General features: G+C 42.8%; 1 protein-coding gene across 2 annotated transcripts; it reads right to left on the bottom strand.

The window, feature by feature from the left end:
• Positions 1 to 252: 252 nt before the first annotated feature.
• RHOA (ras homolog family member A) lies at positions 253 to 26,783 on the bottom strand. 2 transcript variants are annotated; one of them, XM_074836293.1, is made up of 6 exons: positions 26,625 to 26,751; positions 18,956 to 19,085; positions 8,390 to 8,547; positions 5,581 to 5,701; positions 2,161 to 2,291; positions 253 to 1,174 (listed from the first exon to the last, which is right to left on the bottom strand). In XM_074836293.1, exons 3-6 carry the CDS (start codon positions 8,543 to 8,545, stop codon positions 1,001 to 1,003), a joined length of 582 nt encoding a protein of 193 aa, XP_074692394.1. In that variant the 5' UTR covers positions 8,546 to 8,547; positions 18,956 to 19,085; positions 26,625 to 26,751; the 3' UTR covers positions 253 to 1,000. The 2 variants fall into 2 exon arrangements, with proteins under 2 accessions (XP_074692394.1, XP_074692393.1); XM_074836292.1 differs by lacking the exon at positions 18,956 to 19,085 and having other exon boundaries at positions 26,625 to 26,783.
• Positions 26,784 to 26,852: the final 69 nt, after the last annotated feature.

Consider the following 26,852-nt stretch of genomic DNA (forward strand, 5'->3'; position numbering starts at 1 on the left):
AGGAGTCTGATCACTACATGGTAACCAAACTTACACAAAAAGTTTCTTTTTTTTTTTTTTTTTAAGTTTTGAAACTGGGTCCAGCAATGAACTTAAGGCAACTGAACAGTTCAGAAGCTTTGAGTGTGAGCAGGCTGTCTTTTCTCATCTCTACGGCACGTCATGGAAAAAAACTCCTCCTGGGGTGTGCAGACCACTCAAATCATTCAAATGGGTCAGACTCTTACAAATGAACAGGGGAAGAGGATCAGCTGCTTTCCATCGGACTTTATTTTCAAATACAGTTTCTTAAAAAACCCAGAACACCTTAACGCAGAGGTTACAAGTAACAGTATTAGGAAATCCAATTATACAAAAAATACTACATCTAAGCTGGGGTAAATAGATTTATTTTTGGTAACATACATTTAAACTGGCACTAATTACACAGTAACTAAAAGGTAACTAACATGAAACCACAGAACCCTCACTTTTCCTTAGCTGAATGGGACTTGGTCATTTCAGAGTGATCACATTTTCAAACTAATGTTTTACACCACTGAGCCATGAAAATCAGACCTTCCTAAATGTGATAGCACTGAAGCTACACTTGATTCCACATACAGCCATGTAACTGTTGTACTCAATTAGAATAGGACGTTAGTTATAAAGTAGTTACAGACCAATCCTCTGTGTTGACAGCTTTTTCTCTTTCTAGAGAGAAGAAAGAAGATAGAGAATTGTCTTCAATTAGCGCCTGGCATATCCTGTGAGTGCAGAAAAGGTTTGTTAGAGGAATGTTGAGGTTAACCTTGGGTGCACAGATGAATTTGATGCAGATTGTTATAAAAATCATGGTTGGCTTCTAAATACTGGTAGCAAGATGACTCGATTTTTAAATCTCTTAAGTAAATTATAGATAATGAAAAAGGCCAGTAATCATACACTAAGATTAATAAACAGCACTTCAAAATTACTCAAGTGCAGGGTGCTGCTTTGGCCATCTTCCTCTGGCCACCCTTTATAAGAGAAGGCACCCGGACTTTTTCTTGCCACGCCGGGCTTGCAAAGCAGCTCTAGTGGCCATTTCAAAAACCTCCCTCACACCGTCTTTGGTCTTTGCCGAACACTCCATATACCCGAATGCACCAATGCGGTTTGCCATATCTCTTCCTTCTTCGGGTTTGACAGGCTCCTGTACCAACACAAAAGCAACAGCTGAGAACAACCCAAAGCCACAGCGACGAAGCGCACCAGTCTTCCCTCTCCCACCCACCTGCTCAACAAAGGCAAAGGAATTTCTGGGTTAAATGCACATAAGTACTTGGTTAGTTAATAATTAACTGCTCCCTTGAGAGTGATCCTTTAAATAATAAAAGCAGATTTTAAATAAAATTTGCTTATTTTCTCAAGACGCAGCACGCACCTCAGCCTGGATTACACAGAGGGGGTGTATATTTGCATACTGTGCCAACGCTTGAGGACACAATTGGTTTTCTAACACCTCCTGAGCTTAAAGGCCACAAGACCCTTTGAAACTTGAGCAAAAGATTCCTTATTCCAGAGGAAACATTTATGCAACCCTTTGCCACAATTGTAACAAAAGCCTATGAACAAATCCCCAAATTAATGCCTCAGTCTCTGTATAAAAACAAATATTATGCAACAGGAGCAAAAATTCCAGGACGGAGCAGAGTATCTGCAGTCCCATACCCAAGCTGGGGCTTTCAGACATGATCTGAAAATGAAACCTAGTGATAGGCTCAGCAATGAGGTTATCACCTCAAAACACCTAGCAATAAAACTGTTTCCTTTCACATCCTGAACACACAAAATAAAGAACAACTGGAGCACGCATGCACTTGATGTGTTGATGTCTCCTAATTAATTCCTTTCTACCTCAGGGATCCAGCTCTCCAGCACAGACAGCAGCTGAGTTAGTAACCCAATATTGCCATTTTCATTGTTGAGAATGCCTTTTGCTAAAAATTAAATCTCCATATATGAAAAAAGAAACACTCAATTAAAGGTAATATATACTTTCTGGTTTCTGCCATGGGTAAGTGTTCATTTTGCAGCCCATAGGAAGCTGGCAGCAAGCTGCAGATGCCCATTTAATGCTCTGGTACAACCACTATACACTTTCTTCACTTGCTGTAAGACTATCAGAAAGGAACCTGCCTGCTTCATTTTGGCCAGCTCTCGTCTTGTGTGCTCGTCATTCCTCAGGTCCTTCTTGTTTCCTACCAAGATGATAGGCACGTTGGGGCAGAAATGCTTCACCTCCGGGGTCCATTTCTCTGGGATGTTTTCTGGGGGGGGAAAAAAAAAAAAAAAAAAGAAAGACTGTACTAAAACTCACTTCTGGGGAGAGTTTTATTTTAAAGCTACTGCCTGAGTGGTTTTACCTTGCTAATCCACACTGATGCCTTTTTTTCTACTCTTACCTTGAGAAGTAAATAGACCTGTTCTGGTCTTCACAAAAAAGACAAAGCCTGTCTATGGTAATTTTAAGGCCAAAGGACACCTAAACTCTTGGCTTCTCTACATTTCTTGGTAGCTACTTGACAAGGGTTAGCATAAGGTATGTCAAAGAACAGCATGCAGAATTCTGAAGTAGAGAATTATGGAATATTTTGCTTCAAGAAAAACATTTTATTTATCTCCAGAAGCTAAAGATGGGTAGAACCTGAAGCCTAAGTTTTTACATCACTTGTTCCTTTTAAAAAGCAACATCAAACAACCACTCTGAACTCTCCCATTAACTGTAGCAGAAATGTTGTTCTATACACTAATTAAAGATGCACAAAGACTTTGTGTAAGTCATTTGCAGATTGCCATTTCTCCCTATCTGCAGCTAATGAATCTGCACTCATATACAGGAAACTTTTTCCCCCTAACATAACCTTCCCTACCTGACTTTCTTTTTAAATGGAGCTGCAAATGGAGACCTGAGGGCTTTTGAAAGCAAACCCCTGAAAAATTCTGTATAGCAGGAAGTGCTGAACAACTCAAAACATTCAACTTTGCTTTCAGCAGCTCTCAGACATCTGAGATTCACCAGTGGATGTACCTGCAGGCTACATAACCCCTTTTTATCTTCACGAAATTCCATTCAGCTTTTGAAGAGACATTCACTATTATGGCATTGTTTTCTCGCTTGAAAGAGCAACTTAGACAAGCATTTTGAAGCCAGTTTTTGCATTACATCCAAACCAGCAATTCTGCAGCTGCACCCGGAGTGCTCAGGGGGTGCTGGCCTCTAGACGCTGCACACCTGAAGAGCTGTCTGGCAGTTCACTGCTCCCAGGGACACAGGCGCCCCGATACTGGTGAGCAGGAAGGGGGGAAAAATAGCCAAGATCAGACTTGACTTCATTAAACCCCTCTCCCCCCGCCTCCAGGGTTCGGTAACCCCTCTTGTTTCCAGGGTGGTCAGTTGGTCAGCTCTCCAGCTGCCAGGGCAGTAGCATGTGCAGTAGAAGTGAGCACAGCTCAAACCTTGTGTGTAGCTGTTAACAGCCACACCGGGTACAACCACAGCACTGCTGCCAACTAAACCTCAAATTGTTTTGCAGAGAGACGAAGACAATGAAAGATGTCTCTAAACACAGGATCAGGTGGTAGTGATGAAGAGAGAGATCAGGATTTCCCAGGTGTCAAGCTGGCATTGATTTTTCTAGAAAGACATTTTCACAGCCGACCGCCCGTTCAATGGCTGCTACCCATCGGCGGCATGGTGAGAAATGAGACTGAGCAGCTACCAAGCATTATCCCCATCAGACTGTAATGCCACTGTAACATCTTACGGAATATTTTGTTTGCTCATTTACTCAAACTTTCTGTGAACTGCAGCAGGAATTGTATTTTTCAACTAGTGTGGTAGCTGCATTCAGGACTAATCCTTCCATTAACTGCATTTCTGTGCTTCCCGGTTCCTTTTCATCTCGTTGTTGTTTCTTCCTAAGACATAACTCTGGGAGGCAGGGTTCATCCATAAGGTAGATTAGAGGTGTAGGAAAAAAGCCTCTCTAAGGACAACTTTTAGTGATTGTGATCACTCTGGCAGTAGAAAACTCCAAAAGATTCAGTGGTTTAATACATTTAAGATAGAACTGGTATCCCATTTATGAGCACTAGTTAAAATCATTTGACACCTGTCATTAACAGACAAAGCAGAGGGGTGTCTCACTTTTCCTGGCTAGGAGCTGCCCAATGCACGGACATCATTTTGACCAGTTACAAACAAGTACCAGTCCACCACTGTACAGAAGGTTCTTGTCAGAATACAGCTGGTCATACACACACAGAACTGATGTGCCTAAACATCTACCTTAATGTTATCTGCATTCTAGTAAGAAACCTCACAAAGAGCCACCAGTGAACAAATCCCACTGGTGAGAAGTCAATAAGGGAACTTTTACAGAAATTCACGTGTTTGAGAAAGTGCTACCATGATGTATTTGTTTAGGAGACTACAATGGATGGATGGATTATCATTTTAAAGGGACAGAAATCAAAGTTCCAGAGATGTTGAGTCTTAGAACTAAGAGTACCTCTCTCTTCCTCCTTGCCCTCTCCAAAAATGTCTTTGTAAGATCAAATACATCAATATCTACGCATCAAATTTATAAATCAATCAGTTATGATTTCAGTCTTGGACTCCACACAGAAGAGGTGCCCATCTAATACACAGATTTTTGAAACATATGTTTTCGGAGCTCAGAAATCACAAATCAGCCAACTCTTTTCTCCATCACAAGCAGATGTCAGTCACTGAAAGCAGACTAGCAGACTATAAATCTCCATCCTCTGACATTTCCACCAGGGAGAGCCACCCCCCTTTCAGGGCAAACCCCCTTCCAGTATGGCTCTAGCTCATGTTTTTCACCCACCAAGCAGACAACAAAAAACCCCAATTATTTGGGATTAACAACTCAGTGTTTCAAGCTGATCTCGTTAGCATAAAAGGAGAGGGTGGGGGTGGTAGAAGGGATGAAAGCACAAAGTTAGTTTTCCCATTTACACAGAAAGGAAGTTACTCTGTTTTCCTGGATATAGCATGGTCTCAACTGTATAAGAACTACAATGTTCAAGGAGAAAAAATTTTAAAAAATCTAACCTCAGTCAGGCCATACCGCTCAGTGGACACCTTACACAGTGACAGGGCTCCCAGACACAGCGGAGTGCAGCTACAGCCCTCCTGCTTGCTCGGGGTCACCAAAGCAGCACCTCCCGAGGGACGAGCACACCAGCACACGGCCTTGGCCCACCAGAGAACACTGCCAGGCTGGGGGTGCTGATCTAGGCCAGGGAGGCTGCTCTAGCCCCCCTGCTAAGTGTTGCTCAAATTCTGCAGCAGAGCCCTGGCTAAACATAGTGTGCTGCTGAGGTTTACAAACTGCCGCTCAGCGTTGTTGAAAAATACAGGTTCCTTTAAGATCTTAATGCCTGAAAACTACACTCAAACCAGTTTGAGTTCTGAAACTAGGAATGCTCTCAATCAATTACAGCACATGAAAATGTATTTTACAGCATGATTTCCAAGGGGAATACAGCGACACAGAGATGTAGTTCCAATTCAATTAGTGATCTACTTACCTAAACTATCAGGACTATCAATTGAAAAACACATAAGTATAACATCAGTATCTGGATAAGAAAGCGGTCTAAGTCGATCATAGTCTTCTTGTCCTGCTGTATCCCACAAAGCCAACTCAACCTGCAGAAGAAAGATCAAGGCAGTTAGCCAGATCAGCAGGGAAGTTTTGATTCAGAAGCTAGTAACCCAAGAGAAGTGGATAAAATATTTCAATCAACACCACTCAAAAGGAAGAGACTACAAGACAAACCATTTTGACAGGAGAACTATTAGAAACTTTACGTTCCGTAACTCCAAAAATCAATTTATTGCATCTTATGAGACTTTCTTTTATATCCATGATCAGTGTCAATTGCTACCAGCAGAAAAGCAAGACAGAAGAATCGAAGGGAATCGGCTCCAAAGGGCTGGGAATCTCTCTGATAAGCATTCCAGAAATAGCAGTTTTCAGTGAAAGCAAACTCTCTAAATATATGCCTTTTAGGATTAGGCACATATTCAATCGGTTTACAGCTGGAACCTGTAGTGACTAAGCAATGTCAAGACTGTACTTATTTGTGCACAAATTCATTAAAACTCCACCACAGCAGAAATGTACACTTGCAATTTGCTTGGAAATAAAGCTGATTTGTATGTAAAGCTTCTTGTTACTAAGAACTAAGTAGCTAATGTTCTCAATATTTCTAGTTATGGTGGAGCTAGGGGAGAACATCCCAACAGGATTGTTTAAAACTGCAGAAGGAATAGCTGATGTTTAAACTATGAAATCTAGAAACTAGAATCAAACTTTTAAGGTAAACTCTTGGTTGAGATTCTCTGATGCATCTGCCTTTGAAATGGAGTGGGTTCCTTCTTGTTTAAGCTCTTATTAAAAAAAAAAAAAATCCTTCTGCATTACACTCAGAAATAATATTCCTCTCAGAGTCATGTCTGCATTTGCAAATGTGAATTTTGTGGCAAATGTTTGTATTTTTTACAGAGATGTCTGTTGAGGGTTCCCTCACACGACACTGGAATCAGTTCCTTTGCTCCATCTAAAAAAAATGCATCTTGTACCATCACTGTTTTGTCTTCACATGGCTTCTGAACATTTCTGGTAATGCTTTTCCAGGAAAACAGAGGTAAGTGACTATCAAACAGAACAGTCCTAAGCACTGCTCTCCTACAAACTTTTAAAATCAAGTTTTCTGAAGACAAAGTATTTGGACAAAATATGTTGTCTAGTTACAAAAAAAAAAAAATCAGGTGGCATTTCCACAACAGAAAGCACACTGCTCAAGCTGCTCATGCAATTTTTATTTAGATACCGGCTGCATATAGCTGATAGGGCATGACTCCCTGTTCACCCATTCAGAGATGCAGAGACTCAGGCAGAAGGGAAAAGAGGAAGTTTGACTAGGTGATAAGAGAGAAATGGATATCGTACATATTTTGAACAGTAGTCCTTAGAGTCTAAGATACAATATAGAAACTGCTGAAACTGTCACTTTGGGAGAAAACATGTTCTAGTATTAAGTCTAAATTTTTTTTTTTTTTACTCATTCACATCATGGGAGAGCAAAGCTCTTTTTAGACTCAAATAGCATGAACTATCATAACTAAAACCACAAATAATCCATGCCTTAAGAGGAGTAAATCAAATTTAACATAAAGCCCCAAACTAGCTCAAAAAGTTTTTTCTCAAATCAGGATCAAAACTGAACAGTTTCAATCAATCTGTCACTGCATCTGAACTAGAACTGACTGAAAGATGGTCTGACTGTACCTGAACCCAGAGCAAAGGCACATGTCGCAGCGAGGGGCAAAACAGGGAAGCTCAGCACCACCAGCGTCAAAACCTGCCACATGCCTGACATGAGCACCCATGGCACTGAGGTCAGCTCTGTGTGGTTACGGTAACAAAACAGACATATGGCATGGCTGCCTACAAGGGTCTGAAAATAGCTGAGCTTTCAAGGTGCAAAGTTTCTGCTTCGTGTGCTTCCGCAGTATCCTGGAAAGTGACAATTTTACACGTCACACACTACCTTGCGTGACAAATGCAGAAGGCAACCTATCCAGCATTCAGAGAGCAGCCTTCTGAAAACTGCCTCTTGGAGCAGGTGTCTGGCATGTTTGCTTAGCAAACAAAAGGCTCAGAGGTCACACAGATTGAAAACTGATCTTCAAAATATTTGCAACTGAAATTAAATATTTTAATGATTAATTTACTAAAGTACAAACTAAAAGTGAAACCCTGTGAGCTGCGGGTATGCTTGGCTGCTAAGAATTGTGTTCTTAGCAGGACCACGTAGGACAGATGACACTGATGTACACTTCAAAAACCAAATCCCTTTGAAGCCTGTCAGTCATCTGTTCTGAAGAGGATCCTACATGTTGCCAGAAATGGGTATGAAAGAGACTCTCTCCAGGAACTAGTGTTTATTAAACACAATACCGGGTCCCTATCAAAACAGGTACTCCACAAGTCCAAAGGCTAGTAGCCCTGTGTCCTCAGCATGTAGGCACGTCTCTGAAATGCTCCATTCCCTCCCACCTACTGCAACATTTTACTTGGAGTAACTGTACAGTTTTTAGAATCTCAACCTGTTTAAGGTTAGACATAGGATGTTAAACAAACATTGGATATGACCAGGTTCTAGCAAGGCCAGTATTTTTTCCGCAGGAACATGCTTAATATTTAAAAATATACTTACAACATAAGCACTAAGCATGTGTACTAAGCACTTATTAAAGAAGCGTAGAGATCTCCACGCTATTCTGACTAAACGCAAGTTCATTTTGACCATTACAGAAGTGTGGACATACCTGCTTTCCATCCACTTCGATATCTGCTACATAGTTTTCAAAGACGGTGGGAACATACACTTCAGGGAACTGGTCTTTGCTAAATACAATCAGCAGACAGGTCTTTCCACAGGCACCATCACCCACTATAACCAGCTTTTTTCGAATGGCTGCCATAGCTGAAAAACAAAATGATGACTTGTTAAATGACGACTGAGATGCTAATAATTAACAACCACTAAGTTTTCAATTAATAAGAACTTTTAAATTGGGTCTACATGTCCATTAGAGACTCAGAGAGGTATCTGGAATCACATGAGTTCAAATTCCCATCCTTTTGTGAAAAACACTCCCCAGAACTTGTCAACACACTGGCGAGGCACTGGGTGCAAAAACAACAGAGGAGACCAGTCTGGTTTAGCATTTCTTGACCTATTCTAAAGGTTGAGCTAGGAACATCTAGACATAGCGAGTCAGCAAGCAGCACTGTCCAAGAGCACCTTCGGAAAAGCATCTTCTAGGTAATCAAATAAGAGATGATTCAATTCAAGGGTAGTAACATTTTCTTGTCACACTGAGCTGTCTTAGCTACAAAGTGCCAGTCAGCTGGACTGAGGAGCATTTGCTGCCACGTCAGAGCACCAACTGAAGGATCTCGAGGTAACCAGCCTGTTCCTTGAATCACAACCACCATGCTGTAAAGGATTTTAGAAGGGCACATCCCACTCCTCAATCTGCTTTCCTGGACATTGCTGTTACCAGGTTAATAAAGCCTGCTATCAGCTTACATTAAGTAAAAGGGGGACACAGGGGAGTCACCACCGTGCTGCTCCACACAGATCTCTGCTGTTCAATGTACTGATTTGTACCAGGACCATACAAATCCATGGCTTGCTCACAGCTAACTCTGGCCTCAAAAAGATGGTACGAAAGCTTGAAAAGGTTTAATGAAAGCCTAGAGTCAGGGTGAGACTGAAGGAGATGATTGTGTTGAATTTGGCAAATTTCTACAAAGTCCCAAGTGGCCCAAACAGTATGGACAGGGTTTGATTGTTCATCATCACTTTCCACAGATGAATGCAAGGGGGCTGTTACAGAGACAGTAGAAAAGGGTTCAAGCCCACCAGAAGGCAATGGGCCTTGGGAACTCCCAACAAGAGGATGTTATGGACACAAGAAATTGATACAGGCCTAAAGAGGACTGAGCAAGTACAGGGAAGAAGCTTCTTATGTGAGTTAAAGAATGCAGAAATCACACCTGCCTTAAAAAATCTTCATAGTAAAAGTATGTTGAAGCCAAGAGAGTACTTTGGGAAGTGCTGTATATGTGCCTGCTCTCTTCTTTCTTTTCCCTAGGCATTTATTTCTGACCATTGCAGGAACAAGCCAGAGATTTAGGGAGTGACCTGGCTACAAGGGGCTGGAATGAGGACAGAACCGTAACTACTTTCTTCTCCATAACATAAAGGCACTCCAGGGGAAGCTGCTTAGTCATCCCATGAAGCTTCCTGGAAATGGAGCAAACAGCAACACCACCACAATACCTACCACTGCATGACCAAAATACCACTGAGGGAGCACCCTTGTGAGTTAACTTTTGCCATGACAATCCCAGTACACAGCTCTGTGAGGACAACTAAAGCTGCTGGCAAGGGGAGAAGGGCTCGAAGAAGCACAGAAGAGAATTAAAGAACATAGCAAAAACATTTTCTCCTTTCCATCTCTTCTCTTGCCTTACGAAATTAAGTAAAAAGGTAAAACTAACCATCTAAAAGCAGCCTTTAGTACTATTCAGTGATGAAGAAGCAGTGGATATTACAGAGATTCTGTACTTCTGCTCCAGGTGCAAACAGAGAAGGACCATTTCAGCGCATCAGGCAGCAAAGGCTCAAGGACTTGTAGAGCACAGTCTTGTCAGACACAACTGCTCAAGTAATCCAAACCTATCTCTAACATGAGCTTCTTTCACCCTGTGAATATATACATATACACACATTCAAGTTATTTACCTTCGGGATTTGGGGTTATTTTTACATTTGTGGAAGGTTTAAAACGATCCAAGCTTTAAAAAGGTTTTCTTTCAGTGGTTTTAGATGGTTTTGAAAACTTTCTAGCAAAGGTAATATTTGATTTTTACAGAACTGGAAATCATCTGTCTTCTGTATCAAGTCAACTACTTACAAGTTCTACCTACTGCCAGCTTGGTCTAATCTGCCCTTCAAAACTGTAATGCTGAGTCCTACAAAACCTCTGAAGCCATCTACTCCTGTGCTCCACAATATTTACTAGGAGAAAATTTCCCCCAATATGTATCCTCAACCTTCTTTGATGTAATGTAAGCCCATTACTGTTTATCCTATTTGTCATAGGCACAGGAGAACAGATTATTCCCTTTCCCTAGTGCAGTTGAGACTACTTGCCTTCATTTAGTCTTCTCTTCAGGCAAACAATTCCAGTTTATTCAAGCCTTCTCTGTAAATCATATTTTCTAGACTTTCCTGTTGCTCCCTTCTGGGCACAGTCCAATTGGCACAAATTTACCAAAGCATGAACCCAAAAGTTGAATCCAGTATTTCACCTAGGGCTTTATGAACATTAACTAGAGCTGAAGGATTATTGTATTGATCTGCCAGGATATACTGCTGCTTAAACACCATACTGGAAGTGTATGACTTTTTTTTTTCCCTCTCCCCAGAAAACAACACTGTTGATACATTCAGCTTTTAATTCATGATAACTCCCAGATCTTTTTTCATTAGAGCTGCTACATAGTTGGTCTCTATTCACACAGCTGAGTGTTCTACTGTCATGCTTTTATTTTACCTTCCTCTGACCAATGCTTTATTCTACCTCCAAGTCCTGCTCTGTCCTCCAGATTAATCATAGCCTTTCTCAGATGCAAGTTTAATAATCATGATTCACAGATAATTATCTAGGTCATTGATGAAACCACACTGGAGACAAAGTAGGTGGATGACAGAATGGGATAACCTGTCCTTCCTCAGTATCCTCCCTCCTTCTCCCTTCTGTACTAGCGGCTGGGGCTCTGGCCCTTGATCACTTGTTACTGCAACAGCATCTAGGGCAGGTGACCTTTTTGGCATCACCTATGGATAACTGTCTTTTTCCGTGGATTATCAGATCAACTCTTCCTTTATCTTCCTCTAAATACTTCCGTGACTCTAGCCTTTTTTTTTTTTAAAGTGTTCCTTGCCAGTTGAATCTCATTTTATACTTTGGCCTTCTACATACTTATGCCTAAGGTCTACAAGAAAGCCACAATTCTGTAAAAATATCATTTAATGTAGTGCTTTCTAGAAAACCTTCCCTAAAAAAACCAAGGAAATTATATATAAAAATTGAAAATTTTATATATAAAAAAATATTTCAGGAGTTTTATTTGCTCTCAATATCTCTTTCCTGAGAAAAACCTATCACAAAACTCCCCCTGCCTGAATCTTTCCTGAGATCTGTTGACATTATTTGGACCCAATGTGGAAGACCACTCTGTCAATCGAGGTGCCCTTCAGCAGTGTCTGCTCAACCACTTCCTCCCCAATGCTTGGGATCCACCCCATGAGACCCTCCCCTGCTCACAGTTTTATGTGCAGGACAGTCACCGGCACATCTCAAACCTGCTCAATCTAGTACATCAGACATCTAGGTAATTAGATCCTGCCAAGATGCTCACAAAAAGCCTCAACCACGTTATCTTTTCTTGGTGACCTATGGCATCCTCATCTTTTTACTTTAGTTTCACCTCCCAGAGCATTATCACAGAAGAATTCCCTCTGCATAATGTCCACGGAACAAATTCAAGATGCAAAGATCACTACTTATATCTTGAAGCTTTCACTTGTCCCCAAAGCCCTAGGAGTTGCTTTCAATTTGCTTGCCTCAAGCGTTCCCCTGGGCACGCAGCACAGGCTGAGGCTACTTTGGTTATGGACCTCAACAAACTTTCAGAAACAGCTCAGATTATAAACGCTGGGTAGACAGAGACACCTCGATGTCAGGTGCGATCACTGGACAGACTCCTCCATCAACCTTGGAAGGAAGTCACCAAACATTGCAACTGCTTGTTTCTTCCTGACATTAGTGGTTAAAAACTTCACAGCTTGAAGTTTCTTCTCTATTAATGAGGTTGAACCCTTACGTGCTGCCAGAACATTTCTATTCAAAATGTGGATATTCAAGGATGGAACACTGCTGTTGGGCCTGCACCCAGCTTTCTTCTCATAACAGATTCATCCTGTCTGTATCACTGAAGGTCTCCATGCATACGGAAATTGTTCTAGTGGTGCTACATGTCCAAACCCCCTGTATTTATTCTTCAAATTTTAGCAGATATCTGGCCACCGCAACAGCATCCCATAATCCATGCATTAAGCATATTTACCATAATAATTTCCCAATTTAGAGATTCGGTGTACAGATCAGCATCTTTTAGCTCATTATTTTCAGTTAAAATAAATACATTTCTATCCAGTGGGTAGCTATGAGGGATTCTCAGGTCTGGCAAACACTCAGACAAGCAACATCTCCATAGCACAACAGAGGAAAAAACTGATTGCTTAGAATGGAGCTACGTCTTCATGGTGCCTATCACAAAGACAACACTAACAGCATTCCCAGCAGTTGGATCTTTCTGCTGCATTTTGACATGCTCTGTTTTTCTTAATCAAGTATTCTGAAGCCTGGAATTACATCAAATTTCGACCAGCAGTATGTTTTGACAGGAATCAAAAAGCACTCTGCTAGCCTAAAAAGTTTCACTGAAGATGTACAGTACTTATGTTACATGCAAGTTAATATTTGCTGCAGTACAGCCTGTCACCAGTGAGCATGTGTCTACATTTAGAGATAAAAAAACTACATGAACTACCTAAGAAGATATACAAATAGACCAAATCCAAGCTACCATTGCTTCACTGCAACTGAACGCAAGTACTGCACATCGATCCTTTTACACAATGCATAGAACAGAGAGAGACCAATAAATCCAGAAAGCTGCTGTAAGAGCATCACTGATGATGCACACAGAACATTGTCCAAGAAATATCCTATCCCAATTAGTGCAATGGAATGGCTGCAGCGATCTTCTAGGGGAATCTGTGCCATCTTTTGCAGCAAGACGACATATCTGCAATTTTTCCTACTCTTAAATGAACTACTCCTCCCACCTTTGCATTTATAGGATTCTTAAAACCAGCTAGTCTGCTAGATTCAAAGTGGAAACTCTCACAAGACGACTCGAGTGACTCATCTGAATGGAAAAGATTCAATTATGACATTTCCTCAACCTAGACCAGTGCCTTTTACAGGTATTACAAGAGCTTTAGACATCGTTTACTCAATCCCACTAACATCACAGGAGGTTACAACACAAGGAGCTCCTGTTTGCTGAGAGTTGCCACACTAATATCCTTGTTACATGAAGTTGCTATTTCTAAGTGCAGTGACGCTCCAAGACTCATGCAGTATAAAGCCCTGCTTGTTAAGAGAATCTAGCAAATAGTCCAGAAGAATAAGAAATGGGAAAAATATTTTTTCCATGTTTTAAATGTACTCCCCCCCCCAACAAGTATTATTGTTTACTGCAATGGAATTTGTCTCTTTTCTTCAGCACGCTATTTATTTTTCCAAAGAACAACATTTCCAGTGCCTCCTCTCTTCCTGCAAATCCCAAGGCCACACAGCACGAGTGAGGATTGTGGACACGCTGCTGACATTCTGAAGTTGGATAAGCTGGTAACAAACATGCCAGGTTTGCCTGTCTTGCACTGGATCTCATCCTGGAGAAAGTAATAAGGTGGAAGAAACAGCCCTTTACCATCACATAGGTATCCTGACTAGATTTAATTTGAATTACCAATCAACTATTACCAACTTATATATTGCCTGGTATGCCATATGGGCAGATCTCTTGTATTATGCACAGTTTTGTCAAAAAAGATCTGGATTACTGCAGCTGTTAGCAAGAACTCAGCAGAAGCAGTTCAGCAGGACCATTAATAATGTTTCTGATGCTGAGGAGGAAACATCCTTTAAACTCTTTCCCACCTAATCTTGCAGAAGTCCTTAAAACCAAAATGTTGGAAAGCAAGGGTTTTGAAATCTTGTAAAGACTGCTTTGCAGCTGACTTCTCCACACTCAGCACTTAAACAGTTTGCTATTGAGTGAATTACAGCCTGGCACTCTTCTCACTTGCTTCACTTCCCCCTTCATTCAGTCAGCCCTACCCTGGGCCAGCAGGAGGAACAAGAGCAAGGCTGAGGGACCAGAAGCTGAAACCCTACTAAGTGTCCCCCACCCCGCCCAGTCAAGCCCTGCCCTCTACCTACCACAGGGGAGAACTGCCTCTGCACCAGGACCTCAATTTACTCTTAAAATATACTCACTTTTGTCCAAGTTTGAGGGGGAGGAGGAATGAGTTTCCCCAAAGACTCCAGAGATGAAGAGGACATGGATGAGCAGGCTTTTCCCACAGTTTTTTTCTGGTTGTTTAGCAAGGTCTGGCACCAAGACTGAGAACTACAAAACCAGTCTGAAGTAGAAAGCAGATCAGACCAGAAGCAAACGGGTCTGCTTTTAGGGCAGCTGTACAGAACAGTAAAGAAACTGGGGTTGAACATGGAGCATTTGGGTGGGGGAAATGGTCCAAAGGCCATGAATGGGGAGGGGGCAGGCAAACAGGCCAGGAGGAATGCAGAAGGACATAACCGCTGAAGTCCACCCTCCTCTAGAGCAAAATCCAGGATTCCCACATCTCCCAGCTGTTTAATTGGCAACAGGAGGCAAGCATCTCAACGTTCTCCTCTTTTCAAGTCCCAATGGAAAATGTCAGCAACATTTTGTATTTTTTTCTCCACTATGCTTCTCATTAGTGGAATCATGTATAAACAAATGTCAGAAACATTGCTGTTTGCTGTTGAAACACTATTCATGCTACCTTAAATCAGCTCCTGTGTATGCTATCATACTATTTTTCCACATAACCCATACAGGATGGGCTATGCTCTGAAATAGCAATAGTTGTGAAGTAAAGGAAACTATGACCCCAATTCACCTCTACTGAAGTTGCAAAATGGGTAGCAAACAACCATGGGACTGCAATAAGAGTTAGAAAAGAATGAAAAAAGAAGAAAGGTGATTCAGTCACCTAAAGGAGTTAGATATAACCCATGCTCCTGCTACAGGGTTCCTAAAAGATCCTGGAAGAACTACATACACCAAAACATGCTGCAAGAGACCACTTATTTATTGTCTTTATTTCTGAAGACATCCAGAATAGAACTCAGCTGTACAGCTGCACTGAAAGTAAAGCTAGACGAACTCCCTGCGCAGAGTGATCTTGCTCATTTGGTACCCTGTACAACTTGAAATCAAGTATTACTGGGGTAGAAATACAGTTCAATTACAAGCCTTTGGAATACAAACACTAAAACCACGAATGCAGTTACTTCTATAAAGAAGGCAGTCAACACAGCTTATTTCAATAATTGAAATTTACTTAATTTTGTGCAAATGTGCCCGTGGACACTTGCATTCATAAACTGATAAGCCACATTATTTAAAGCGTTGCTAACAAGGCCTTTGGGAAACAACTATATTTATATTCCTTACAGCATCCAGCACATAAAGCAGTTTGACAGTACTGCAAAATAGGCCTATTTCCAACTACGGCGCTATGTGGGAGCAGTTGGTAAGAAAAAGATATCTGCTGGGTTTTTTTTGGGGAGGGTTACATATGAAATTTAACACTTGAAAAAAGTCCCAGAGCTGGCAAAGCGCAGGGCAGGCTACTGATGTTGCACATTAAATGTAATCCACAGTGAAACAGAAATTTTCTATTACAAGATTGAAGTACAATTGAAAAAAATGACACAGAAGGTCAGTGTAGTATCCAGTGGGATTAAAATACTGGACATAGGTCCTTCAGGAAGGTCCTTGGACAGGGTGAGCAGAGCGTTCAGCTTTATGCTAGCAGTTTATTAAGACTGTGTGTTAACCATGCTCAAGTCTGGCAAGTTTTACTAGTTTGGGAAAAGTGCTTTGCAAACATAGCTGTACATTTCCAGAGCCAGCTTTAAACTGGGAGCAAGCCTAGCTAATAAACCTCACCAGGTCTCAGCTAACTCCACAGATAACCAGCTCAAGCCTCTCTGTACCACATCACCAGAACTGGGAGCAGTGTCAGCTTTACTGCATTAGGTCTTAACAACACTGCTTCAGTGCCAGCCCTGGTGAACCCTTAATGACTGATTAATTTTATACAGTCATAAAGAGTTATCCAAAAGTACAAAACTAGTGTTTAACAGGCATAGGCATACAATGCATTTCAGTTAAACACACAGTGTGTTGTTTATGCTGCCTCTGTGATGGCTGCGATAGGGTAGGAGGTACCTCATCCAGCATAAAGCCTGCCAGTGCAAAGTTTTTGAGGAAACCTGAATCGGCAGTCAGTACTAGATCCGTGTTGTGTGTCATGCGGACATAGTACGTCTAATCTGAGATATCATGTGAAGTCTCAAAGCTGGATTCATCCTATCAAATTACAGCCTTTGCCCTTGCTTTCCTCTTCAGGATAAATCCTGTATGACAACATACAATTCATCTGACTCTCAGAGAAGAAAATTTCTTTGGATTCTGATAATTTCTAACCAGCACAGGAAACAACACAACATTTTGCTTTGCTCTCCTTCCATGTACAGCCCACCCATCAGTGCTTTACAGGAATGATGCCTCTGCACAATCAAACACTCCCAGGAACACACAAACTATCTTTTGTTAAAACGCCCAAGCCATGACCTGTGCAACCCTGTACACCCAGCACTGTGTCCCGCAAGCAGCTCCTGCACGGACACTGACATGGGGACCAACTCGTCCCCTGCACCTAAACTTACATTTCCTGCACCTGGAGACTCACAGATCACCATCCTTTATTACAGGTCTACATACATATAAAAACAGGTACATGGGCTTGGGACTTAGGTCTCTTCACCTCAGCGCCTGGCATTCAGGATCAGTTTAGGAGTGGATTCCTACAGAAGAGGAAAAAGGAACGAGAAGCTTCCCTCTCCATGCTCTTCAGCCTCCAACCACTGTCAGCTTGGGTCAGATGTGGATCCCATGAATTTGGTAACCTCAAACAGATTTCTCTTCCATGAGCTTGTCCAGACTCCCTTTGAACCCATGTAAACTTCCAGCACTCACAGCATCCTGTTGGAGGGAGTTCCCACAGCTTAATTACACATTGTGTGTAAAGCCACTTCCTTCAAATTCAAGATTGTCCCTATTAGTTTCTTTTACTGCCTCCTAACTCCTAAATGGAAAGAGAGTGAACAGTTTACCTCACTCACTCTTTCTGCTGCTCATGTAACAGATTCTCCAGGCTGAAGCATCCTAGCATAGAGTTGTTGGGGTTTTTTTTAATACCTTTACACCTTTGACAGTAGTGACTGGCTGATCTATCAGTTGGCTGCTCCTACCATAAGGAATAACAAAGTGGTAGAGGTGTCACGGTGAAGTGTTTCAGCCCAGAGGGCCCTTGGCAGCCCATCACCATATACCTTCCCATTCCACACTGTCCATCACAGCCCCAGATGCACCAGGGCTGCTGCAACACAGGCCCCAGGAGCTGGAGCCCAGGGAGACACCCCCGTTTTGACAAGGGTGTGCTGTTACATCCACTCATGCCATATCAGAGAACCACACCCTGAGCTGCATTTCAAGTGCAAACAAGCCACAGCTTGGTCATTCCCTGGTACACGTTTTACTCCTTGCGTTAACTCAAGTGCAGACTATCTTGACTTTAAAATAGGCGATAACAGAGAATCCCCTACCATGCTTCTTGCTCCGGCAGTTAGTTACATTTTCTGCATTAGCAATGACGTTTTATTCGTCACTTCCTCATTTATATGCCCTCTGCAAACTTCTTCATATTGGTATTTTGTGTTTTTTTTCCACAACTTACCACACTGGTAAGAAATACAGCCCAAGAGCTAACTCCTTCATGTTCTCACTAGACACAGATTCACTTGAGTCTCCACTTGCCTTTTAAAGCTGTCCTCTTTCTACTAAATTTAATATGAACCATATTGATTTTGTACTGGCTTAGTTTCTCACTGAAAATGACGTGCAATTACTGTCAAGTGCTAACCGAAGGCTAAGATGAAAAACCTGTACTTAAGAACGAAACTGAAACAATTAACACTAATTGTTTCTATTTCCCCCAGCCCAGGCTGAGTGACATTGCCTTAATTCTTTCCTGAACACTTTGTTACTTATTCCATTATTGTACCTGGGATTGATGTTTCAGTCTGATGGGATTATAATCATTAAGGCTGTCCTACTTCTCTTTATTATTACTGCATATTAGCATTCTTTCAAACTCCTTAAACTGCTGCAGTATGTAAAGAACTTTCTGGAAAAAAAAATAATATATAAAACCCCTCCATTCTGAGGCCAGAGATCCGTCAGAGCTGAGATATATATCAAAACAGAGGTGTCAGTTACTAAATCTGGTCAGATTAGGTGTGCAATAGCATTCAAACTTTTTTTATTTAACAAGATAGTCAAAATACCTGATTACAGGGAAGTTCCCTGTGTACAGATAAATAACTGGTGAAAGATAGGAAACCAGGCAGAAAGAAATGCTCAGCTCTCACAGAAGACCACCAGCGGAACCAGCACAACTCAGCATTCCTAAATGACCTGAAAAAGTGAGGAAAAAATAGCAATGCAACAAAATTTACTGATGATGCCAAGATGTTCAGGTAATAAAGGCAAGGGCTTACTGTGATGAATTTCAGAACCTTAACAGACTGTGCCTAAGCAGTAACATTTGAAATAGGTAAATGTGAAGTGATACACAAGGTAAAAAACAGATTCAACTTCCCATATGAAATGATGGACTGACTGTGAGCTGATCACTGCTACTCAAGGGCAATATTTTAGGGTTATATAGTTAATTCCTTTAAAATACAAGCTCAACACTCCAAAGAGATAAATTTGAAAAAATCCAGTACTAAGAACTAGAAAAGAATGAACAAAACAGAAAACATTAAGCTAATGCAGGAATCCACAAGCACACCTGCATCTTTTGACTCTGCATGCAGTTGTGATCCTCCCCACGTCAGAAGGCTATAAAGAAACTGTAAATGACTCAAAGCAGGCCAACAGGGATGATTAAACTATACAACAGCACCCGTATGAAGAACAACTGTGGCTGAACTGGAAAAAGGACAATCTGGAAGAGACGCAACCAAGAAAGAAAACAACTACAGACACTTCTACAAGATCCTAAGCAGGGGTGAGAAAAGCTGGGGCCTGAGAGTTCTTTAAAACAAGGACAAGGGCACACGGGATGAGCCAGGTTCAAAGCAAAGGCAAGCAGGCCCCCCAGCAGGGCACACAGCAAGGCTTTGTTGTTTCTACTACATTTCAACTTTTCAGATCCATAATTTTAGTCATAGATTCCTCTTTGAGATCCTTTTTTTCTCCCAGTTACTTTTCATGCTTTCGAGCTTCTGTTTTGTATTTTCTACTTTCAGTTTCTACTCTTCTCCTATTTCATCTGTAGAGCTTTCTTGCATTGTTTTTTAAGTGCAAACAAAACAGATGCCTTCATTTCCTTTCCAAGTCAGGTCATTTAATTTGCTTTCAACACTTGATTGGGGAAAAAATATCACAAAAGAAGGTTACTGAAACATCTTTTTTAAGCCTCTTTAAGCCAAAATTGTTAGAAGCTAAACCAGCAATATGTGCAAGCAAAACTCTGTCTTAACACCGTCACCATGCATCCTGTTTTGCAAACACCAAACTTAGCAAGGCCCTCCTTGTCTGCTACAAGTTTTCTTTGTTCTCTACTATCTGCAAAGTTCACCCCTATGCTGTTCATCTCCCTCTGTCTATACAATTAGTAAATTAACACCATTTCAGAACCCAGGGAAGGAGTCTTAATTCCAGCATTTCTCCCCTGCCTTACTCTACCATGACAAATCCCTCTCCAAGGCTGGAGGTGAAGCTGGGACTACAAAGGCAGAAAGCAGTGTTTTGCCCTCAGGATCTGTGGCTGCCATTGCTGTCCTTCCACCCTCACTTAACATTCTTGTTACTTTGTCCCTACTGACTAGATCGTTGTTATCTGTATGTAAAATGACTTACGAGAGCACTTCTCTTATGCAATACAAGTCCCAAGATTACTTTGCACAAAATGAGATTAGGGCTTAATATTGAGGTAATTATAGTAGATCTGTGGATTTCCACTTGTGTGCAATCTGCAAGACGCTTTGCATTTGGGCCAGTTTTTTTTCTGAGTGCTCTCTCTTCCCAGACACCTCCAACACGTCAAAGGGGACGCGGGGCACCCACATGCCGAACGATTGGGCAAGATGGCTCTGTCTTTAGGCACCCACCGCTGCCCTGTAGCTGGGAGCAGAGGCACTTATGGACAAGGGAAACTAACACTAACTCTTCCAGACAATCATCTTTTTGTACCCATAGCTGACACTCTCACCTGTGTTCCTTCTCCCACGACAAGGAATCTGAGAATACACTACTTCAGATCAAACACTCATCAAGTCCAGCACCCTGCCTGACAGATGCAGGTGTTTCAGAAAACTAAGAGTAAGAGAAAGAGCAAATGCATTGATTCCTCTGCAAGTGTATTTTCTCAGTTTCCAGCTTGGGGGTATTCTTTGTTTTTTTAATCTTTGTGCTCAACAGCCCATTTGATGGCATTTTCTTCTGTGATTTAATCTGTTTGATTCTGAAGCCGTGTAAATCGTTGTCATTCAAAGCACTTTGTGGTGCTGCATTCTGCGGTCTCAGTACAGACTGCAGGAGAGGCACCATTGGTTTTGATCTAGACCAGACTGTGCTCAGTCATATCTTTGCCGAGCTGAAGGGTTCAAATCTTTTTAAGCATCCCTTGTATGGAATCCATTCCTTAGCCCTGATTATTCTTCTCAGCCTCTTCTTTGCTTTTCCAGTTGTACTGTACCTCAAAGTCCATATTCCTTTGCACTAAACCACAGTAAGCAGTGTACTAAGAACTGAGAGCTCTGTTTTCTTCTTTATTCCTTTCTCCAAAGCCCCTCATATATGCTTATATAACCACTGTTGAACATTAAACTTGCATTTTCATAGAATTATGACAAGCTCTTCCTCTTAAGTGGCAATAATTAGCTTTCACCCCATCGGTGCATAAACAAAGATTCCCCCCCCCCCCCCCTCCGCTTTGTATTTATCTGGAACTAATTTCATTTGACATTTACTGCCTGTAATTCAGTGTGAGAAGGATGAACTACAATTCTTCCTGATCAGCTCCTATCTTTTCTTCCCTTACTACTCAACACCTTTCTCACCAGAAGTATGCTGAACAGTATAGGTGTAACACAGATCTCTATTCTTCTCGTCCCAAACTTCCCTTCTCTGTGCTTGTTGAGTCATCCAAAAACTCCAGTAGATTTAAGCAGCACCGTTTCCTTTCCAAAGCCACACTGACTTTCTCCCACTATAAGTTTTTAGTCCATCTGGTTACTTTTTTTTATAATTTATTTTTAAAAAAGGCATTAAACTCTGAGATATCCTGCTGAACTATCTTTAAGAACTGCTACCATGTAAGCCATCTTCTACTTCCCTGGCTTCAAGGCATTAAGTGAGAAGTTACATAGCATAATTAATAATTTGGTCATTTCAGCCCTGAGTTTCCTTTGGGCAAGCACCATCTGGTCTTGGCATTTTGTAATTATATTTATCACTTTGCTCTAAGAACTTCTTTGCTGACACTTCAAGCAGAGACAGATCTTCCAGTGAGTCCAGTTCCCAACGAAGAGAATTTCTGGCATATGAACCTCTTTGGACTCCTCCACAGTAAACAGGAATGCACATAAGTCATTTAACTTTCTACTGACATCATCATCATCGAATATTTCTTTCACTTTTTTCATCAGCCACTGGCCCTCCAGACTCCAGCACCTTTCTTGCTTCTGATGTATTTGGAAAATAGTATTTATTTTCGCTATTAGAATGATGTTGCTCAGAGTCTTTCTGGCGGGCCCTTATATTTTTCATTTGACTTGCCAGATTTCACATTCTTATTTACTTTTCTGGTCAACTTCATGACTTGAACTTTCTGAAGGCTGTATTCTTATTTCTAATACTTTCTTTATCCCAAACTGCATGCTCATTCTCATCTGTCAACATTCCACAGTATAATTTAAAATCTTCCCAACAACATTTTCAATTTCAAGTGCAGAAGCCTAGTTCTGCTGTGGTTTACATGGAACCCAGCCTTTCCAAACAGCTTTTGGACTGAGATTCAAGAAACGAGCCAATTCACTTTGTCAGTACCAAGTCAAGATGCTACTGTTAGATGGCCTTCTCATCTCACACAATTTCAACAGAGCAGATAGAAGGAGAAGAATAAAGTGCCCCCAGGTGTAAAATAGAAGAAAAATGAAATGTTAGCAAAGAATGCAAACAGAGATAACTGGTACTTGGAAAGCTGCTCATTCTTTCAAACCACTGACACACACAAAGACAACCCTCCTTAAAACTGTTGTGGTGATGATGAGGGGGAATCACTTTGTACACATCCACACTAGCGATCTGCTCCAAACATGACAGTTCAATCAGTCTGTACACGGTCAGGTGAGACAGAACTATTTACTGTTGCAAAGCACCACTAATTAACTGAGCAAAGAGACTGAATTCAGCCCTGCTTCTGATTAAAAACAACAATTTAAAAAAGCAGACAAAAACCCTACAACTGTCAGAGCTTGAGGAAAGAAAGACCTCATATCCATTGTGGCCGTACTGCCCAATTTTATTTGATATACTAGTGACTCTCCATCTGTTCCTTCTACTAGGGAGCTTGGTCATGAAGGCTGGTCAGAGAAAGACAGTGAACCTTGTTCTGATTAGTTTAATTAGATGATTCACTTAGGAAGGACTGGCTGTTAGTTGTGTGCATGCAACAGTGGGTGGCAAGTATCTTAATTAAAAGGTGGTCTATGGATATCTTAGTTTTTTACTGTCTCAAATGCCCTTCTCAAGTGAAAACATGTTGATAAGAAAAGGACAGAAGAGAGGATGGACACATGAGTTGCTCCACCAACTCCAATTATGCTTCTGGTAGTTTTTTACTCACAGTTCAGAATGAGGTGAGAACAGAGATCACATCAAGGCCAGAAGGCAGCCGGACACCTAACAGTGGTGTAAAATGGCTTAAAGCAATTGTAACTTAACCACCGTACCAGAGAAAGTCTTTTGGGATATCTGGCTTACTTTTGAGATGAACCCAAAAGTAATAAGCAACTACTCTTTCTACTTAGCTACCTAGCTACTTATAGAGTGTCCAGTGTTACAGGAGAGGAATCACACCAATAGGCAAGGAGCAGAGGATTTTCATCGTGCTTTCAGCTGTGTGCATTTGCATAGCTGTATCCCTGGGAATGAAGGCAAGCTGTCATTTGGTGCATTTATTTTGCACAGCACTTTTTGTACTGTGGGGTTTCGCCCTTATTACTTGCTTACAAGGAGAGACTCATCACGGATCAATTTAAGATTTAAAGGGCATGCCGGCTAGCCTTTATCAACATGCTAACTTCCTCAAACTCATGAACTCAAAACTCAAACTGATGAAACTTTTCCTCCCCACCAGTTAAACTGCATTTGAAGACAAATCCTAAGACAACAGAGCGGTACCTAAAAGTTTAAATGGACATGAAATAACAAATGAGCCAGATTAGAGTTTAGTATAAAAGGTAAAAGATGGTGTCTGAGTGGAGTCTTGGAAAGAACCTAATGATACCACAACAGCAGGGAATAAAATGTTACAAAGAGACTGAATGAGGAGATACAACAGGCTAGTGAGAAGGTAGCAGTCAAGGTCAGAAATTTCTAGGGTGGAGTGGACCACAGAAATGGTGTAAAGAGCCAGCAGGGTTCAGGGCAATGTAAACAGGCTGAGAGAAAAAGATGAGGTGTAAAAAGTACGAAAAACAAGAGTTACCATTTAAAAAAATGAGGAAAGACAATGATATTTCTAAGCCACTCCAAACTATCAAATTGTTTTTATTGGGAATTTGTTTATCTGAAGAGCCATCGCTAGTCCCACATCCTGGTGGCAGTTAAGATCATTTAGGATGTTTTTACTGTCAATTCCTGGCTCAGAGAACTCCCCGCCTCTGGCGCTCGATTGCTATGGCACTTGGCCAGAGCGTGAGTTCGGTGAACTAGGAGGGATAACATAAGAGTTGCTCAGCTTAGAGCTGTGACTGAATTTCTTTTGCCCCTGTATGAAGGTGCATTTACATCTTGAGAAATTATTTTTAAAAAAACCCCACGTATTCTAGTGTTAAATGATACAAATTGCCCATTAAAATTAATTTATGTCAAGCATTTATGCTGAATATGCTGTTAAGCATTACAGTGAACTAATTAAAATGAAATAAGGCTAATGACAACTTTTCTTTTTTTAAACTTGCAACCTTGGTCCAAATCAGAGCCAGAATTAGTCTGCATATTTGAAATAGAAATGCTAGTGCTGTGTGGCTGGAGACCTGGGTAAGGCTAGAACAGGGCAGGAGGAAGGCACGCAGATGTATTAGAAGAGCCTTCAACAGAAAGTATTTTCACAAACAATCTTTTCAGGGAGGGAGAGACTTCCTATTTCCCTTCTGAAAAAAAAATCCCGAAATAAAGCTATTGGAGAATCGAATACTTTGAGTCACAAACAACATTTAGGTCAAGTAAAACCAATTTTTGAGATTTCTGAGATAAAAAGAGGGTTATAAAACTTTGTTTTTAGATGTGCACTGTTTTAAAATCACAGAGACAGAATTGTTACTTAGTCTAAGTTCTGAGGAAAAAAGAAAAAAGGCAACAACAAACCTAACATTCCCTAGGTAGGTGTTAGTTTTCCTCGAATCCTGCATCACATACAAAAAGAGCGGGTGGGAACCACTGCCCATGAAGGGTTCCCTGCCACAAACAGGTGAACTGTACTGGGAGAGAAACAAAAGCTGGATATGAGGCAGCAACTAAAAACAAACAAGCCCCCATTCCAGACACCTCGCAGAGTCAGACTTAAAGGGATATCAAAGTAGTTAAGGCATCATTTGACTGGGGCCAATACTTTGTCCTGAGTCTCTGTAACGTCTTTAACTCTGTAAACGTCTATAATAAGTTTTGGGGGTTTTTTTTAGACCCAGACACAAGTGAAGTATTCTCGAGGTTCCTCTCGCCCCTGAAGGAATTAGTTTCCTGGCAAAGAAGGTTTAGGTAGCGCACAGTTTAAAACTGGGTAATTTTCAGTCTAAAGTAAAGCTGCTGGGCCACACGGAGTTTAAACCAAACCCGAGCTCTTTGCTACACACTTGTCCGCGTGCCCTCGGCCTGCTGAGGCTGCACCGGCTTCGGCTACGGTAAAAAAAAACAGAATCAAAAGTTTGCAGTGAACACTCCGAAAAGCGATTTCTTCCTTGGCTAAAAGTTTAAACACGAACAAAACCCGGGAAGCGCTTCCGCAGGAGCTAACGCCCCGCGGGCAGGCCCCGCGCCGCGGCGGGGCGCACGGGGGGCTCGCGGGCGGCCCACGCGGGCGGGCGCGGCCCGAGGCCCCGGCTCACCCCCGCGGCCCGACTCCGCGCTCCGGCGTGGCGGCGCCTCCCGCGCGCCCGGGTGACGTCACCACAACAAGCTGCCAGTCAGCCGGGTCACCCCCACCGCCCGGTGCCCACTCGTGTCACACCCCACGGCGGGGAGTGGGGGGGGCGAGCGCCGCCTCCATGCCGCCCACGGCGGAGCTGGCGGGAGCGGGGTCCCCACAGCGGCCCAGGCGCCGAGGGACGGGTGAGGCGCGGGCAGCTCCAGCGGGGGGGAAGCCCCCGGGGCCGCGCCCCAGCCCGCCCGCCCGCCCCTCCCCCGCTCGCGCCGCCCGGAAAAGGCCCCGTTACCGGCCCCGGAAACTTGGGGGCTCTCCGAGGGGTGGCCGGGCCGCCGCACACACCCTCCCCTTTTGTGCGCGCGGTGCCGCCCGGACGCGGCGGCGAGAGGCTCGGCCGGGCCCGTCCGCCCCCGCCCGCAGGCCGCGGCGCGGGCTCCCGGCGGGGGCGGGCGGGCCCCACCCGGCGGCGGCGGTGGCGGCGGCGGCAGCGACGGCAGCACCACGAAGGGAGGGGGAAAGCCGGCAAGCCGCCCCCCTCCCCGGGCGGCAGAGAGCCCCCCGTCCCCCCGCCCCGGTACCTGCGGCCTGCGCTGGGTCTCGCTCCCGCCGCTTCCTGCTCCACAGGCCCGAGCTCGAGCAGCGGCGAACGGAAACGGGCGGGGCGGGGGCGTGCGCGCTCACCGGCCCGGCGCGACGCGGCGCGGCGCTGCGCTGCGCTCCCTCAGCCCGGCCCCGCCCGCCGCCGGCCCGCGCGCCCGCGCGCGCCCCCGCCCGTCCTGCAGCCAATCGGCGCGGCGAGGCGCGGG

The sequence above is a fragment of the Strix aluco genome, chromosome 11 (assembly GCF_031877795.1).
Source record: "Strix aluco isolate bStrAlu1 chromosome 11, bStrAlu1.hap1, whole genome shotgun sequence".
Taxonomy (NCBI): Eukaryota; Metazoa; Chordata; class Aves; order Strigiformes; family Strigidae; genus Strix; species Strix aluco.

Excerpts from the sequence above, each read along its gene's own strand:
- RHOA (XM_074836292.1), bottom strand. The coding sequence starts at position 8,545 with ATGGCAGCCATTCGAAAAAAGCTGGTTATAGTGGGTGATGGTGCCTGT. Across the intron at positions 5,702-8,389 it reads TCGAAGTGGATGGAAAGCAG|GTTGAGTTGGCTTTGTGGGA; the intron begins GTATGTCCACAC and ends TTTCTTCTGCAG. Across the intron at positions 2,292-5,580 it reads TGATAGTCCTGATAGTTTAG|AAAACATCCCAGAGAAATGG; the intron begins GTAAGTAGATCA and ends TTCCCCCCCCAG.